Source organism: Lepidochelys kempii, chromosome 1 (assembly GCF_965140285.1).
Source record: "Lepidochelys kempii isolate rLepKem1 chromosome 1, rLepKem1.hap1, whole genome shotgun sequence".
Lineage (NCBI taxonomy): Eukaryota > Metazoa > Chordata > Testudines > Cheloniidae > Lepidochelys > Lepidochelys kempii.
This window is the reverse complement of record NC_136380.1, coordinates 121,708,819-121,727,912: the sequence shown is the minus strand read 5'-3', so window position 1 is coordinate 121,727,912 and position 19,094 is coordinate 121,708,819. Positions and strand designations below refer to the sequence as shown.

The 19,094-nt window shown below is 41.7% G+C and overlaps 1 protein-coding gene across 2 annotated transcripts in view; it reads left to right on the top strand.

The window, feature by feature from the left end:
* The first annotated feature begins 2,784 nt into the window (after window positions 1–2,784).
* ATP10A (ATPase phospholipid transporting 10A (putative)) overlaps window positions 2,785–19,094 on the top strand; it is a 160,625-nt gene continuing 144,315 nt past the window's right edge. For both annotated transcript variants that reach the window (XM_073353092.2, XM_073353084.2), the window contains exon 1: window positions 2,785–3,342. In XM_073353092.2, coding sequence (XP_073209193.2) covers window positions 2,897–3,342 — 446 coding nt within the window. In that variant the 5' untranslated portion in view covers window positions 2,785–2,896. The remainder of the gene's footprint in view (window positions 3,343–19,094) is intronic.

The following is a 19,094-nucleotide window of genomic DNA, read 5'->3' as shown; positions in this document are numbered from 1 at the left end:
AAGCGAAAGGAGCACCCAAGTCCTGCCCAGGGAGAGCTGAAAACCAGGATGGTATCTGAGCCTCAACAAGGGGGAGACAGGCTTGATGAGCCAAGCAGAGCCCATCAGCTCTTTGAACCCTATGGGTGGTGAGCCAAGTCCAGGAAGTACTATGAACATCTGCCCAACCTCTTGGAAGCTGATTCTCATTTTGATATCTCATGTGGCTGGAGTTTGGAAAAGTACCACTGTTCCCCCTTCCTCCCCCAGTTCAGCACCTGTGTTGCACTCAAAAGAAGCACACGATTTTTTTCATATCCAATACTGAGACTCTCAAATTCATGCCAAATACAAGTATATTGCTAATCCCAAGTGTCCAAAAATTATGAGACTGGCTTAAAAATCATGAGATCTTTAAAAATAATAACTTCTGGAGTTTTTCTATATGTCTTCTTGGTTTTGAACTTGTAGGGGGTCACATTTTCAAGCTTTTCTCTGCAACCATGCAGAGGCTAGAAATGTAATGTTAACACAAAAATGAAAGCTGAGGTTTCCCCCCCCCCCACATCACAGGATTCCAGGATCTGGGGCTTTCTGGAAAACACCAAATACTGCTAAACTCATGGTAAAACAACAAGAGTTGGCAACACAGGAAAGGCACTGTTTAGCTGGTATATTTCGTAACCTCATTTTTAAAGAAAGTATTCCCATCAAAATGTTGTGCAAAACCCATTCTTAGAAATTTAGATTTACAGCAAGTTATGAATCTGAACGTCTGCTTTTACTTGGGTTAGCACAGATGCGCCCATCTTCACACTCACACAAAGCAGAGTTCATACTGTAATTTTGTAAGGTATGCTATGCCACTATTGAGCTTTGTTCTGAAGAGACCTGCATTAATTAGCACTTGTATAGTGCTTTATATCTTGGACATGTTTCATACGCATCATCCAAAAAACAGCCATCCAAGACATTTGTGTGATTATTACCACTTCCCAAATGGAGAAAATGAAGATACAGAGGGGATGAGAGGAAGGATATTATTGTAATTTAAGGCATAGGTATGGGAATCAATCTAAAGTGGACTTTATTCCTGGGTCTGCAGTGATCTTTTTGTGCAATCTTGGGGACACCTTTTAGCTTCTTTACACCTCAGTTTCCCCATCTGTACATTTCTGACTTCTTTCAGTTCAGTCTGAAAGTGAAAAGACAGGCAATCAGTCATATGTGCAAAGAGTAGGAAGAGAAGCCTGAGCAGCTTTGTGCTTTTGAGATCTTTAGATGTGGGGTGCTATACTTGACAGTTGCAAAGTCATGTGTTTATTGCGCTTTTGATGTGAATAGTCTTTACTCCTCAAATATTATTTCTCTTTAGATATTTTCATAGTTAATGTTGCCCTTGAGTCTCATGTCTTTGAGCTAAATACATGCGCTTAAATTAAGTTTTTCTTCAGTTTCAAGTTCCTGTATCACTCTGGTTGTCTTTCCCTGAAGTTTGAGTTTTTAACATTTCCCGGTTTAAAAAGTGGAGACCAGATCAGTGTAGAGTGCCCTACCAACTCTCCCTTCCCAGGGGAGGAATTGAAAAATCCTTGTGAAATTAAATAATGTATTCTAGGTGCTGCTGGTAGTCATTCTAGTTGAGGTTGCCAACCCGGTCCACTACAAGACCCTATTTTCAGTTGCTGAACTTTAACTATTGAAACTGAATTTTTCCGTGTCAGGTGTCTCTGCCTTAGGCTCAATTATTTTTGGAGCAAAAATGATTCAGCTGTTTTTGAGAACAAAGTTAGGGGAAAATATGTTTTGCCTGTGTTAAATGTAAATGTGTGTGTAAAAATAAATAATGGCATACTATTTAAAGAGTGCTCTACCGAACAGGAGTATTTTCAAATGAATCAATTTATAAAGTCTAAGTTGACAAGGTTAAGTGCAGATTTGTATAGCACTCTTGAGATCCCCTTGGATGGAAAGCAGTACAGAACTGCAAATATCAAATGGGGTGGGGGGGAGAGGGAGAGAACCAAACCAAACCAAACCCTCCCACTCCTTATATGTAATGGAAAGTCAAAGGCAGAACATAAAGTGTAACCTGTGGTTTCCATCCAGTGTGTGTGGGGGGGGTGGGGGGGTGGGGAGAGAGGTGCCTGCCTTTGGTTGATTGTGTAAATAAAGACTGAGAGGATGGAATGAAAAAGCAGCTTCCAGCAATGCCAAAGACCAGGCGTTTAACACACTCCAGGCACTGACTCACACTTAACTTACTAACTTTGTGGAGTCAAAAGTTCCCCTCTTTTTAAAGTTCCCAGTGTGGCTGATTTTCTGTCTCCCTCCCTCCCGCTTCTCTCGCTCTTAAAAAATCCTTCAGTCTCTTCCCGCAACCCCGGTCTTGTGTGTGTATGTGATTCTCTCATGTTTCCACTACTAACTGCTGCCGTCTCTGCGAGCCCCCCTTTTGTAGCAGAAACGAGTGGTGTGGTTAAAATGATGTACAGGACAAGGGTTACTTTGTATGTCTCCTCTCCTGGAGAGACAGACAACGGGACAGTCATTCAATCCACCCTCCCTTGCCCCTGGAGCACAAGTGAGCTTAGCCTAAGCAAGGAGGAGAGGAGACTGAGCCAGGGAGGGTGAGAGAATTGGAGAAGAAAAGAGCTCTCTCCTCCCAAACACAGAAGAAGGAGGAGGAGGAAGAGAGCCAGAGGCCAAACAAAACAGTGAGAGAGTTGAAGGAAACCTCCTCCCCTTTTGGGAAAAGGAAAGTGAAGAGTGAGTAGGCTCTGAGGATGATAACTTAGTGCAGAGCAGGGAGGGGCAGCCAGTCCTTTCTCTCCCAGGCTCTGCCAAGTGCCCCCATTGCAGAAGTGCTCAGGTCTGTCCTGTGTGTTTGGTGTGTTTGGGAAGGAGAACAGGAGAGATGGCACAGGACGCTGAAGACATCAGGGATGCGTCCCAGGTGCCGAAAAAAGAGGAGAAGGAGAGGAAGAAGAGGAGGCGAAGAAAGAGGAAGAAGGAGAGCAAGACACGGACTGTGCGCTCTAACCTGCTGCTACCTGGGCCTGAGACAGAGAAGCCCCAAAGGATCCCCCTGGCCAACAATCGCCTCAAGACCACCAAGTACACAGCTCTGTCCTTCCTGCCCAAGAACCTCTTTGAGCAGTTTCACCGCCTGGCCAATGTCTACTTTGTCTTCATAGCACTGCTCAACTTCGTGCCGTCGGTGAACGCTTTCCAGCCCGAGCTGGCCTTGGCCCCTGTGCTCTTCATCCTGGCTGTCACTGCCATCAAGGATCTGTGGGAGGATTACAGCCGCTACCGCTCTGACAATGAGATTAACCACATGGAGTGTCTGGTCTACTGCAGGTGAGGGAGCATGCTGTGTGCATGGGGAGGAGGGTGGAAGACTGGCAGAGACATGGGGGGGACCATAATGGCAGCTGGTGTCAATGGAAATCTGGGATGGGGGTGCATAAGAAGGGCGGGGGCATGTTGAGGGGTTGATATAACCAAACGGGTTTGTCTCTGACCCCATTTGCTTGCTACTATGAAATGTGGGAGAGGGTCTAGAGGGACTGTAATTTTGACTGTATTTGTACAGAGCCTAGCACAATGGCGTCCCTCCCAGCCCATAATTAGGGCTCCTAGGTGCTATGATAATATAATGAGAGTTAGGGAGTGAGCAGGTGACCTGCTCTGAAGTGTTTCCATTTACATCACTAAACTCAGCTTAATGAAAGCACTCTGTTATCCACATTTTAGGCATTTATCCCATGAACCCCAGTTTGCTGTCCTCTTAGCCAGAAGTTTTGAGGTTCCCAAAGCATTTGAGATAAACTGTAATCCCACTGTGAATTACAGACTTGTGAAAGTCAGTGAGTAAGCAAAGTTTAAAAAAAAAAAAAGGCTTGTGCAGCATCACAAAATGAACTTCATTCACTTACTAGATGAGTATTATTTGATTTATAAGCATTTGTGAGAATACTTCATTGTGTAAGCGGCCAATTCTACAGCAGTATACTTGCTAACAGGGATTTAGTTTTAGTCACATGAAACCACACTCAAGTAATGTGCTATTCAATTTTTGCTGAGCAGAGGGTAGAGGCCTCAGGTCTCTCTGTTTGAATTATGGGGGGTATGGGTTAGTGAAGTGTGAAATAGTGGGGTTCTGCTGTGTTTGCTTTTCTAAAGAATGTGAGGTGGGGGCATCATTCAATATTTGCTTTTCAAAAGCCAGTCATTTATTTTCTCCAGCGTCATCGTGCACTGTGAATTTTCTACCTCCTGGTGCTGAAAGAGGAGTTTTCGTCCATTTGTTTCTTCTCTCTTTGAAATGAATTTTTACATATGATCAGAGCTACACTGATTTACACCAACTGAGGATCTAGCCCTTAGAGATCTATAGCAGTTCCTTTTTAAAGGCATCATTGGTTATTTACACAATCGTAGCTGAGGCTGAGATTTTTTGGGAAGCCGGGGGCCGGGGGGGGGGGGGGGGGCGGGAGGGTGGTCTTATGCACTAGTTTCCAAGAGAGCTGATTTTGCTGATCCTTCTGCTGCTATTACAGTACAGGCAGTAAAGTCAGGCAGGAATGTGAAACACATGTTAAGAAGTTTGTTGTCTCTTCCTGGGGGTGAAGGGTCCTGACTGAGATAGGCATTCCAGCAGACAGCAGCAACTCTCTCATTACAAGTCAGAACAAAGCAAGTCAGAAATACTTGCAGTAGGCTTTATTTTTAGTCTTCATCAAATTCTCTCTTTCATTTCCCAGTCTCATATCACATCAAGAAATCTCAACCTGTTTTTTTCCCCTCCTATAGTTATGTTTCTGTGGGAAAGATAGTAAAAGGGTTTTATTTCAGTTGGCTAAAACTGTACTAACTAAACCTATGCAGAGCCCATGCAAACAAGTAACACTTATTTAGGACCAAATTCTGACACCCCAACTCATGTGGAACAGATTTAAAATTTTTATTAAAGCTAATGTTAAAAAATTATATAACACATAGGTTGGGAAAAGCGTGTCTGTACATCTGGGTATAGTGCTTAGATTATCCACAAATACAAAGTTTGTTTTTAAAGTCATATGACACATAGAGTACATAATCAGCAATAACACAAATTTAGGTGAATAGATTTAACAATACAGTTTAGATATTAGAATCCGAATACTCGGGTACATCACTCATGAAAAGTTGTACAGAGATTTGGTTGTGGAAAGCAAAATACAAGAATGAGTGGAGATTGTCCCTCACTAATTGAGAATTAGGTAGGTTGTCCATTTAGAAAATACAATCCATAAGGAAAGTATTTCAGTTACTTTCCTGTACCTTATTCTGAGCAGTTCCACTTTCTTCAGTAAGGCCACTTCTGGAGGAAGGGAAGACTCAGTGTGAGTGAGGGTTGCAAAATCTATCCTCTAGTTAGTAAATAGGAAGTGTAGAAACAGATAGTCTAGACCCCAAAGTTAAAAATTTAAAAACTACATGTTGTAGAAGCCATTCAAAAGCCTTAATAGTAATTCTGGGCTGGCTTTCCCCACCAGAACTTTTCTTTTTGAACTGCAACCAAATGGTTAAAAGTGACCATTAGAAAATGTGTACTTTCACTGTCACTTTCAAATTGATATTGAAGCTCGTTGAGATTCGTAGCTAAGCATTTAATGTGTTGTACTTTGTTCTAGTTTATGCTTAGCATTTATGTTGTGTTTAAACTCAAAGTTAGAGTCCTAGTATTTTGTGGACTATATTATTTAGAGTTACAGTTTTATTGGTTTAGAGGGGAATAGCTTGGGTACCCTTCTGATTTTGAATCAATCTATTCCCAGTGGTGTAGTAAACTTGAAAGCATAGAACTGTAGGTCCAGCTACTCAAATAAAAATTTCTGAATCGGGATGGAAGTTGAATGCTGCTTAGTTAGAATTGCACCCAGGAGCAAAGCCCAAGTGGGCTCTTTCCCTAGAAGTCTAGGACTTCACACTTCTGGAGAAGGAAAGTGGCCGTGCTGGGAAGGGGCAGTTTTCAGCTGCATGATCTACTCCTAACTGGGTGGATAGTTGTGTGGAATTTAATACTGCTCTCTGCACCCTCCCTATTTTAGCATAGGCATTGGGCCTAAGTAGTTTAAATGTATGGTAATATCTGTCCTCCCAAAAAGATCCTAAAGGGCTTCACAGATTACTGCATCTATGTAACATACTGTCGAAATGGAGCCATCTCTGAGGGAGACAGCAGCAGACAACTAGCTCCCAAAATATTCAAGAGCCAGAGACAGGGATTTTTTCCCAGGAGTTGTAGGGAAAACCATTTCTTTTTTTGGTAAGTACCATAGACCCCTTAACTTCCATGCAGAGCAGACTGGCCCTTGCTTTCTAATTGTTTAACATTTCTTTTCAGATGAAGATGGAAGTCAGTTCTTACATTACCTAGGCTCGTTCGTCTATGTCATTCATGGCTCTACTCATGGCTACAGTATCAATTCCTTATTTGATCATAAATTGCAAAACTTAAATTTAATGATAGGCAGAGCCTGCTGCTGTCAGTGCCAGCTAATCAGGATAAGGCCCCAACAGAATATTGACAGAAGTAGTAACCTCAGTAAGAGGCTTTCAGTAATAAATATACAAATAGACCTTTCCTGTATCTGCACATCACAGAGTAGGATAGGAAGGGCTGATAATACGCCAACAAGCAGGATGCGAGACAGTTGTGGTAGGGGCTATGCCTTTCTCCTCCTACTTACCCCCAACAATGGGAACTCCGATGATCCCTTCTTATAAAGTCATTATTGCAGTGTGAATTCAGACACCAGTCAAATCACGCTTGGCAATACCCTGTAGAAATAGAAAAAAAATGCAGATTGCACATGGAAACGTTTTCTCAGAATGATTCCAAGATACACACATTGCTGCTGGTTTTAAATATTTGGCAACACCAAGTGTGGGCTGGGAGCGCATGTCTTAAAAGCTCTTCTAGGCAGAGGTCTTGTTTGCAGTATATTCTTGCAAAGCACAATATGCATTCACATGCTGTACAAATAAAAAATTAATATGAATAACATTGGCACTCATCCTGTGTGGAATTATATTTTGGAAGTGACTTCATGCAACGTGGCTGAAACAGTGTCCGTTAACATTTTTCAGGGTGTATTACGTTCAAAATGAAAGGCTTCAGTTTCAGTGCCTACTCGAATGTCTTTCAGGTCCAGAAAAAGTATTGCTGCAGTGTGTAAGCTTCTCCGGTTACAGATCAGAAGGCCATACTGGTTCTTTTGTGGACATGGAAACTTAGATTTATCAAATCAAAACTTCTGACCTGATTGTTTGTTTTTTCCAGTGGTGCTGAGCTCCTGCTGTTCAGCTCCTACTGATTGTAATGGGAGCTGCAGGTGCTTATTGCCTTAGAAAAATCAAGATTATCCTCCTTCAGTAAAACCCAAGAGAAAGAGAAAAGAGAGCATGAGGAACTTGCTTCATGGAATTTCCAAAATATGTTTGCTTAATTAACATGTTTTCAGCCCTACAGAAGAAACACAGGGTAACCTCCACACACAAACTGAGGAACAGGGGCAAAGCAAGTTACGTCTTTTGGGATCCTAAGACATCCATGTGGTGGCTGGAATCGCTTCTCTGAAGCCTTTCCAGAAATAAAGCATTCCTGCATCTGATTCAAAAGGAAACTGCATAGGATTAGTCTGTTTCCTCTGCAAGGAGCTCTTTACACTAGAAATTGACTGCAGAGAATAAGGGAGTAGGATTGTGTGCCTGGGGTCAATATCCTTTTTCAGCTGGGGAACATTCCTCTTAATGTTACTCTCTTTTTGTCTGTTTTCTATGTTCTGTCCAGGCTGACTGTGAATAACTAATTGGGAAGCATGGTGGCGTCAGTTACTTGTTATGTCCACTGCCACACATGTGTTTTGTGGCAATCATGTGGTCTGGTTGAAACCAAGCCAAGAATCAGGAGAGCTGGGTTCTGTTCCCAGATCTGCCACTGACTTGCTGTGTCATTTTGGGTAAATTTCCTCAACTACCTCAGTTTCCCCATTTAAAAAAATGAATATCTAGCCCCTTATGATGCATATGAGAGCCTATAGAATGATCTAGGCATACTTCATAAGGTATCAGGTCATATTTCTGGTCCATAGGCAGGGATTCAGAAACCCAAGGGAACTGATAGGCAGAGGCCTGGCCAAACAGTGGATTTCAGCTATCTCATATTGCTCCTCATTGTAACTCCTATTGTAAACAGGCAAAGCTGCTATAAGCCACGCTGTGCAGTCCTGTAATTCACCATTGCTGCAGGCTGGAGGAGTTACCTTCTGCAGTGCACATCATGGCTTATAACTATTTTGCCTTTCCACTCCGAAATTTTGCAATGGCACAGCTATGCTGGTGGCAAGCCACTAATGATCGTAACTGGGGCAAATCCCCAGTGTCGACAAGGTCTGCTGATGATGTTGGAGTAATGCCTTCAGCCTGTCTCCCCAGCCAGGATGTGGAAGCGAGAGTTGGGCCATCAAACATTCGTTTTTAAAAACAAGCTCCAGGTGAAGTCTACTTTTAATTGACCTATCCAAGGTTTTTAAAGTAGTGGTGTAGTTAAAAAGTGGTGAGTACAATAAACACTCAGAGGCAGAATAGGCCTGGCAACAAACTACTGTTCCTGTGTTGATCTGTGGACAGCACATCATCATTAACGCACAGAGACTCAGGAAAGTAGGCTAGACCATGCCTGAAATGTAAGATAAGAAATCCAAGCTGGCATGTCTGCCTGGGTTCTTTTATAAAAATTGCAGTAGGACACTTATTTCCTTTCTGGCAACCATGCTTAAGAGTTCTTGAGTTTTCAAAGGGAACTGTACACTTAGCCCTGATTTCAAAGGCTTCTGCTGGCAACTCCCTTCATGAAGACTGCATCGTTAACCCTGTTGTCCCACTCCTTGGGCACTATGCACTGGTGGACTTACTGTCTCCAAAAACCTGGTTTTGCTTCACAGATCACCCTCTGGCACATGGATAGCTCTAACATCCCAACAAACAGGAGCCATGTATCAGTCCTCCCCTGGAAGGCAGAACTATGAGAACTAAAATGTCTCAGAACTATTGTCCAGGTTTGCACCATACTCCAGCACTAAGATGGGGGACGGGGGGGGGGGGTCTCAGATTCATAGTATAGCACAGATTCAGAGAGATTGTTGTGTGCCCATCCATAATTGTATATACCACATTCCCTCCCAATGTTGATCAAATAACATTCCACAGCAGTTGTTTATTTGGAAAAGTAATACTTGGAAAGACCCCCTCCTTGTGGTCTAGCAAGGAGACACAACGCCGTGTGACCATGCTCTTTGCAGACTACCAGAAAGAGCTCTGTAGACCACTGTTCAGGAAGCTTCTCATTGATACATCATTACTGGCATAGTTAAGACTGTAATCTCAGTTTTTTTGTGAGCACAAACACACACCAAATAGTGAAGAAAGCCTCCCTCATTTACCACCTATCTCCAGCAATAGAAGTTGACTGTGATATCTTTATTGTCCTTCAAAGGATCTTTCTTTTCATTACCTATCATCCTTGAGGATTGGGAAACTTTTCCGGCTTTCACACAGACAAGTTAAGGTGGCTTAAATCACCCACCAAAAAAAATTCCAAAAACCTGTCTTAATTGCTTATGAAGCCAATTTTTCACACTGAAATTGGCACTAGAGTTATGAATCCCATTCCTAAGAGTACTATTATCTCAAGTCCTTTTATAGTTAGGGCTGTTTTTGAATGTGGAGCATGGATAGATGTAATCAATGTTCATAATAGGGAATTAGAAAAAGTATAATGTAGAAGCATTTTTTAATGAAATCTTTGCATATGTGCCAGAAAGGAAATGGAATAAAACAAACCCAAAATCCAATTTGAGGAAGGTGACATGGACATTTTAAAACACATCGGCAGAGTTCCTTTTGCATTTCCAAGAGGCACAACCCCTGGGGAGTGGAGATAGGAACCAGGTGTCTGTCAGCCACCTTTGCGCTCTCCTGAATCTGGGCTGCTCTGGGGATCAGTCTCCAGCATAAATTAGACTCCTTCAATTTACAGCAGTCTCCTCAGGGCTACCGACCGGTGTGAAGCAGCTCAGAATCACCCTGTTTACTATAAATTATGCCCCCACCATTCTCCTACCTGGGTTTGTGGGGGAGGGATGGCAGTGTTCTCACAGGGGCCAGAGTTGGGGGCGGGGACAGAATTCTTCCAGCTGTGTCTTTCAATAAATAACATGATTCTGTTTTTCAAACCAAGATCTCTAAAATGCACAGAAGACATAACTTCGCAAAAACGTTCATCGTACTGTTTCAGGGATCACAGAAATACATCATGGTGCCCACAGAAACCAACCAGCCACCCAACTAAAAATAAACCCTGTCTTGTGGATCATTGCTAGATGTCTGTTTAATCCACTTGACCTTGCCAGACTACCATATGCCCTCTGCTCTCACTGGTTGTTGTTTTTCCCCCTCTGTACCTAAAGGAAAGCAGATGCAGATCTTTACCTAGTGCACCCCCCACCTTAAGAATAATCATAAAGAAAATCCTGCATGGCAGGGGATTACATAGTAGTATCCAGAGATGGGAAAGAGTTATGTTGCTCTTGAGTATTTTATTAAAATTCTATGACTGCCTTGTCATTTTTCTTCCTGTAATGTGGTGCTACAAATGGGCAGGTCTCTCAGGAACAACAGCCAGCTTTTGCATCATGAAGAGTCATTGCATAAACTCAGACTCTGTTGGAGAGTTGCTCTAAGTACAGAGGTCATTTGTTTTGTTTTATGTTCTGGTTGCCTAGAAGTAATGGCCCCCTTTCAGGAAGAGTTTAAATGCTTGAAGTCTAGACAGTTGTGCTTTTTGGCTGTAACGTGTCCATGCTGCTATTTTAACACTGAGCATGTGAACAACATTGCAAAATAATTGGTGATTTTATCCCCCACCCCTTTTTTCTAACTATTGTAAAACTGCCACCTTGGTCCCTTGAGCTTGTCTTTTGTCTGATGTCTTAGGCTTTAGTCATTCTGTAGGATAACCATATCTGTGCTGCTGGTCCCCCTTTTCTGTTCTCTGGCTGAGAACCTGAGCAGCTTAGGCATGACCATATTCGCTGTGTGTGTTTGGTTGCCTCTCCTCAGGATGGGCTGTCTTGAATTTCCCCAAAACACTGAAGCCAACATTTTCTAAGTAGGATGATTAAAGTTAGGTTCCTAAATTGAAGTCAATGGGATTTAAGTGTGCTCAGCATCACTGAAAATCAGGCCACCTATTTAGGCTCCTAAAGATAGAGGTTGGTGCTTAGCTGCAATCTCCTTAATGCAAAAGGAGTTTAACCAGAAGATGATTAGAAAAAGTAAGAGAAATCAATTTAGATCAAAAGTAAATTATATGAAATCAAGTCAGCTAACAGATAATCTTGCACGTATAGTACAGTGCAAGGTCTTCACTTACATGTTTTCATAGATTCTATTGTGATCATCTAGACCAGTGTTTTTAAAACCGTGGGTCGAGACCCTGTACTGGGTCACGGCATGTCAGGCACTGGGTCGCCATGCTCTGGTCAGTACCACCGACCGGGATGTTAAAAGTCCTCTCGGTGGTGCTGCCCAGCTAAGGCAAGCTAGTGCCTACCTTTTCGGACACCACACTGTGCCCTGGAAGCAGCCAGCAGCGGGTCCGGCTTCTAGGCAGGGGGGCCATGGATCTCTGCACTCCCATTGGCTGGAAACTGGCCAAAGGGAGCTGGGGGGGTGGAGGGGCCTACATGTGAGAGTTGTGTGAAGCCACTTGCGCGTGCCTCTGCCTAGAAGCTGGACCTGTTCCTGGCCACTTCTGAGGTGCAGTGCGGTCTGCGGTCTCAGGACAGGTGGGAAGCCTGCCTCTGCACCCTGGCTGCGCCGCTGACCCGGAGCCACCGGAGGTAAATCCATGTCCCAACCCTGTGCCCCAATCCCCTACCCCAGCCCTGAGCCCCCCCAAACCTGGAATCCCTTCCTGCACCCCAAACCCCTCATCTCCAGCCCCACCCCAGAGCCCTGACCCCCTCCCGCACCCCAACCCGCAACCCCCAGCCCAGAACCCCCTCCTACACCCTGAACCCCTAATTCTCAGCCCCACCCCACAGCCCTCACCCCCAGCCCAGAGCCCTGACCCCCCTCCCACACCGCACCCCAAATCCCAGCCCAGAATCCCCTCCTACACTCTGAACCCCTAATTCTCGGCCCCACCTCACACCCCAATTCTCTGCCCCAGCCCTGACCCCCCACACACATACCCCAAACCCCTCATACCGAGCTCCGTTGGGTCATGGGCATTAACAATTTTCTTCAACTCTGTCCCCAGGAAAAAAGTTTGAAAACCACTGAGCTAGACACCATTGCGATCATCTAGTCTGACTTCATGATTAACACAGGCCAGAGAACTTCCCCCAAATAGTTCCTACAGCAGATCTTTTAGCAAAATACCCAATTTTGATTTAAAAATTGTCTGTGATGGAGAATTCACCATTAGCCTTGGTAAATTGTTCCAAAGGTTAGAGACCTGCAAATCTGCAGATATCTGCTTTATATCCGTGGATATATCCGCGGAGCATGTTTGTGGATCGTGGATGGATGCGGATCCAAATTTTATATCTTGAGCCCTGTAAATCTGTGGGTATCCACTTTATATCCATGGACCATGTTTGTGGATTGCGAATTGGATGTGGATACAAATTTTGTATCTGCGCAGGGCTCTACCAATGGTTAATTACCCTCACTGTCACAAATTTACTCCTTATCGTTAGGGCTCAGATGTTTGCTGTGTTTCATCAGGATCTCGCCTCTCCCTTTCACGATTTCAGTGTCGTGGCTGCTCACTTTGTCAGCTTTTTCCTTCTGCCTTCTTCTTTGTTATAGTCCTGCAAATCTGTGAAATAAAAGCTTGAGCGTATACATCATACCAGGAGAGAAGGGATCCTTTGATCCTTTATTTTTAGCATCTGAATTATATTTGCACACCTGAGAGCATTGTGGCCTCTCTTCTCTGAACCCCAATACCTACTCTATGTTCACGTTTTATTCAATATTGTATAAAATAACTCTTCCCTGAGTCAACGGGTTGTTTGGTCTCTTTCGCATATACAGTTACGTGTCTTCCACATACACAAAGGTTGATCCATTAATGTGTAGATGGAGGATGGAAATCCTCTTAAATTCTCATTAGGTTTTCATTGACCTGACAGACAGTTGCCTGAAGTAATTAGTTTGGTTTCTTTCTCTCTCTGAGACAGACAGGAACTGGATTTTAATAATTCCAATAGATGCATCATTTCAATCAATATCCGATAAGACTTCTGGATACTGGGTGCATTGTCTGTCCTGCTGTTTTTCTAAATGGCTGTTTAACAACTGGATTTTAAAAAGCGTAGATTAAATGTGTTCTGTTAGATGAAGTGGTTAATTTAGTCTCAAATGCCTTATCTCAAATTGCATTCTGCTTTCAGTGTTATCCATTAACATATTATTCACACTTGCACATTCCATTTACATAATTTATATCAAAGCTAAGAAACAGTGTAAGAGACTAGTTGTTGTTAATAAATAATTTTTTCCTTGAATAATTGATAACCTTTTTGTGGAATTGTCAGTCTATAAAGTGAGCATTCTTTCTCCTTTTGCTGTTTGTTTTTACCTTCAGGTCATAGCTGTAGGTTTGCTTGTTTTATTTTTTGTTTGTTTTTTTGTTTTTAAAACATGAGTTACCGTAGCGTGTGTTTGATTCTGTGTTAATCACTTCGTCTTTATGTGGTTAGGTACTAGGTCAACTAAAAGGGTTTAATATATGTAATTTACTAAAAAATACAGAAGTCTGTGTGTGTTCAGCATGCTTACTGCTGTTTTACAAAACAGAAAATAAGCTTATATTTCAAAGTAGCTTTAAAGTTTCACATACAGACATGTAAAGTTGTCTCACTCTCTAGGTATAGATGTTATATACAGCAAATAATGATGCTACATGAAAAGGGTTTGGATTACATGATGCAGGATAAAATCCTGGCCCTGCTGAAATCAGTGGTCAAACTCCCATTGACTTCAATGGAATCAGGATTTCACCCTAAATCTCTTAACTTCTGTGTTTGAATTGCTGTCTTCTCTTTGCATTATGTATTATGTAGGAAGGATGGGCTACACCTACACCAGAATGGAACCGGATTGCTGGCATGTAAAGGTAAAAAGGTTGTAGAATAGTTTTTAAACTAAGGGCTGGGGGAAAGCTGACAGGTATGGAGGAACACGTGGTCTGGACAGAGACATCCCTTAGGGGAGGATCTGTTAATGGAGAATCTCTATATCCTAGTAAAGAGGAGTGGATGGAAGATAATAAAATACAGGTAGGATCTGATGAGAAACAGTCAAATGAAAGAGTCTCATTCAGTTACATCACATTGTGGCAGACAGCTTAAAATTGACAATTTTTAAGTGCTTATATACAAATAATAAGTAAATAATAAGATGGGTGAACTTGAGTCGTATTAAATGAGGATATTGATATTGTAGGCATCACATAAACTTGTTAGAATGAGGAAAATCAATGGGACATAGTAATACCAAGGCACAGAATATATTGGAAAGACAGAATAAGTCATGCTGGTGGGGGAGTGGCATTAAAAGAGAGCTTAGAGTCAAATGAAGTAAAAATCTTAAATGAATCAAACTGTACCATAGAATCTCTATGGATAGTAATTCCATGTTTGACTAATACGAATATAGCAGTGGGGATATACTACCAACCACCTGACCAGCATGGGGATAGTCACTGTGAAATGCTTAGGGAGATTAGAGAGGCTTTAAAAATAAAAAACTCAATAATAATGGGGGATTTCAACTATCCCCATATTGACCGGGTACATGTCACCTCAGGACGGGATGCAGAGATAAAGTTTCTTGACACCTTAAATGACTGCTTCATGGAGCAGCTAGTCCTGGAACCCACAAGAAAAGAGACAATTCTTGATTTAGTCCTAAATTGAGCACAGGATCTGGTCCAAGGGGTGAATATAGCTGAACCACTTTGTAAGAGTGACCATAACATAATAAAACTATACATCTCTATGTGTGTGTGAAGGGAAGAGGGCGGACACCAAAGCAGCCCACCACAGTAGCGTTTAATTTCAGAAAGGGGGACTACAGAAAAATGAGGAAGTTAGTTAAACGGAAATTAAAAAGTACACAGAAGTGAAATCCCTGCAACCTGTGTGGACATTTTTTAAAGACACCACAAAAGACACCCAATTTAAATGTATAACCCAAATTAAAAAACATACATGGTAAGAGGATCCAAAAAAGTGCCACTATGGCTTCTAAAGTAAAAGAAGTAGTTATGGGCAAAAAAGGCATCCTTTACAAAGTTGAAGTTAAATCCTACTGAGGAAAATAGAAAGGAGCATAAACTCTGGCAAGTGAAGTGTAAAAATATAATTAGGAAGGCCAAAAAAGAATTTTAAGAACAGCTAGCCAAAGACTTAAAAAGGAAAAGGAAAAAAATTTTAAGGTGCATCAGAAGCAGGAAGACTGCGAAACAAACAGTGGGGCCATTGGATGATCAAGATGCTAACGGAGCACTCAAGGACGATAAGGCCATTGAGGAGAAACTAAATGAATTCTTTGCTGAGGAGGTGAGGGAGATTCCCAAACCTGAGCCATTCTTTTTAGGGGACAAATCTGACGAACTGTCCCAGACTGTGGTGTCATTAGAGGAGGTTTTGGGACAAATTGATAAACTAAACAGTAATAAGTCACCAGGACCAGATGGTATTCCCTATCATTTAAATCAGCGTCTGTTGCAGATGACTGGAGGATGTGTCTCCAATTTTTAAAAAATGCTCCAGAGGTGATCCCAGAAATTACAGGCCAGTAAGCCTAACTTTAGTACTGGGCAAATTTGTTGAAACTATAGTAAAGAACAGAATTATCAGACAGCTAGATGAGCATGATTTCTTGAGGAAGAGTCAACATGGTTTTTGTAAAGGGAAATCATGACTCACCAATCTACTAGATTTCTTTTTTCACAGGGTCAACAAGCATGATCCTGTGACTATAGTGTACTTAAATTTTCAGAAGGCCTTTGACAAGATACCTCACCAAAGGCTCTTAAGCAAAGTAAGTTGTCATGGTATAAGAGGCAAGGTCCTCTCCTGAATCAGTAACTGGTTAAAAGATAGGAAACAAAGGGTAGGAATAAATTATCAATATTCAGAATGGAGAGAGTTAAATAGTGGTGTTCCCCAGGGGTCTGTACTGGGACCAATTCAACATATACATAAATGATCTGGAAAAATGGGTTAAACAGTGAGGTGGCAAAATTTGCAAATGATACAAAACTAACCAAGATAGTTAAGTCCAAAGCACACTGGGAAGAGTTGCAAAGGTTTCTCACAAAGCTTGGTGACTGGGCAACAAAATGGCAGATGAAATTGAATGTTGATAAATGCAAAGTAATAATATGATGGGTCTAAATTAACTGTTACCACTCAAGAAAGAGATCTTGGAGTCATTGTGCGTAGTTCTCTGAAAACATCCCCTCAATGTACAGCAGCAGTCAAAAAAGCAAACAAAATGATGGGAACCATAAGGAAAGGGATAGATAATAAGACAGAAAATATGATATTGCCTCTATATAAATCCATGGTATGCCCACACCTTGAATACCATATGCAGATCTGGTCGCCCCATCTCAGAAAAGAAATATTGGAATTGGAAAAGGTACAGAAAAGGGCAACAAAAATTATTAGGTGTACAGAACAGCTTCCAGACCAGGAGAGATTAAAAAGACTGGGACTTTTCAGCTTGGAAAAGAGATGCCTAAGGGGGGATATGGTAGAGGTCTATAAAATCATGACTGGTGTGGAGAAAGTAAATAAGGAAATGTTATGTACTCTTTTTCATAACACAAGAACTAGGGGGTCACCAAATGAAATTAATAGGCCTCAGGTTTAAAACAAGCAAAAGGAAGTATTTCTTCACACAACACACAGTGAACCTTTGGAACTCTTTGCCAGAGAATGTTGTAAAGGCCAATACTATAACAGGGTTCAAAAAAAATTAGAGAGCTTCACTGAGGTTAGTCCATCAATGGCTATTAACCAGAATGGGCAGGGATGCAAAACCATGCTCTGAAGTGTCCCTAGCCTCTATTTGCCAGATGCTGAGAATGGGCAACAGAAGATGATCACTTGATTGATTACCTCTTCTGTTCATTCCCTCTGAAGCATCTGGCATTGGCCACTGTCAGAAGACAGGATACTGGGCTAGATGGCCCATTGGTCTGACCCAGTATGGCCGTTCTTATGTAGCTAGTCTATAACACCATGTCCATTTATGGCAATGTATATCTTTCATATGAAACTTTCTAAATTTATATTAATGGTAGTGCACTGTTGACATTCAGCCCCTCGTGATATTTCAGATTTTATTTACTGTCTCTGTCTCCCTTTACCTTTTGTTCTTCCTTCTTTCCCTTCTTAAATTCTGATTTTTTTTTTGCCTTGGATATCTCTTCCTCCACTCATTTTCCCATTCTTACTTTCTATGTTGCTTCTATGATAAATAATCATTGTAAGTGGGAGAATTTATTTCTGTCTGATCTCAGGTGTGTTTTTCACACTGCAGTTTTAATGCAAAGTCTGTGCAAGAGCTGAGCTAGCTATCACTCCCGGGGATACAGCAGGGATGACTTCTCAATGTTCTCCTAAGCACTGGGACTAGTGGCCCAGCTGATGGTCCATAACAGCTATTAACATGGAATGAACAATGCATACAGTACAAGCAATTGGAATAATACTGCAGTTACTGAAGAGTAGATTTCATCTTTAAAGTTGAATTACCCATGTATTACATAAAATATAATCATAAGCCATTATAATGATATATCAGCGAAGTGGCTTGGCTTTTGGGGGGTGGAGCCAGTTGGAGTAGGGAAGATGTACATTTGTCCACCTCAAGCATCCTGCAACCTAATAAGAAATACCAAAACATAATTCCCTGCCCTATCCACCGTACACCATATTTAATGCCACCGAATACCTGTACTAGAAAGAAAACCACCAATGTAGGTAGGGTTTATATATATAACTGTGTGTGTATGTTCAGGGGTGGTGGTTATGGTTGTTTGTTGTGGGTCTTTTGGAGGGGAGGGTGATTAAGCTTCAAGCCCTTGCTGCATTCATAAATCAAAAAGGAAGACTTCAAAAATGCAATAATCGTTTTGATCATTTCAGTTCTTATAAGGGGACCAGTCCGAACTTCCTCAGATAAAAATGCTCTTGAAGTCAATGGGAGTTCTGGCAAAACAGGGACTGCAGTATTTGTCTCTCAGTACAAAGGAACACAGGGACCCTCAACCTTTGTGTTCCAGTGCTTGCCAGAGATTTTCAAAGTATTCTTAATCTTGAAAGAATGTTTAGAACTCAAAGCCCAATTTCTAATGTTTTTGTCCGTAAGTTTATTTTCAGTAGTGTTTAGTTTGTCTTTAAGGATTTTTATATCCTTACTCAGTTCTGAGATAACTAAACTATTTCTCTGCTCCATTTCTCCTAACTTGGAAACTTTCCCTTCTCTATCTGGCAGTCTTGGGCTCAAGTTGTTTGAACTTTGTGTTTTATCACTGGCTGTTACTGTTTCTTGTAGCAAGCCCAGTCTTTTAGTTATAACAACTGCTCCTTGGGCTGTCTTGTCTGTCAGCTTCTAGGACATCTTTACTGCTCTCCAAATTCAACTTAAAAAAATGCCTTTGAAGATAGTGCCACACCCTTACAAAAAGAGTTCTGACTGAGGAAAATTGTGCTGTCTTGTTAGCCTTTTACCATAGGGGAAAAAGCTTAATTGTGTCAAAACTTTTTCTGATCCTACTGCTGAACCCTCTATGCCTGTTATATGAGGACATTGTACTTCCTGTAATTCCCATTTACCTGCCTTAAACATAGATGTTGTTTAACATCTGTAGACAATGTCTTCTCATATAAATATCTAATTCCTTTGTGGTCTAATCTTAGTTAAGCAATTTACTCCAATAATATCCTGCAGCAATTAGTTCCACAGAATAA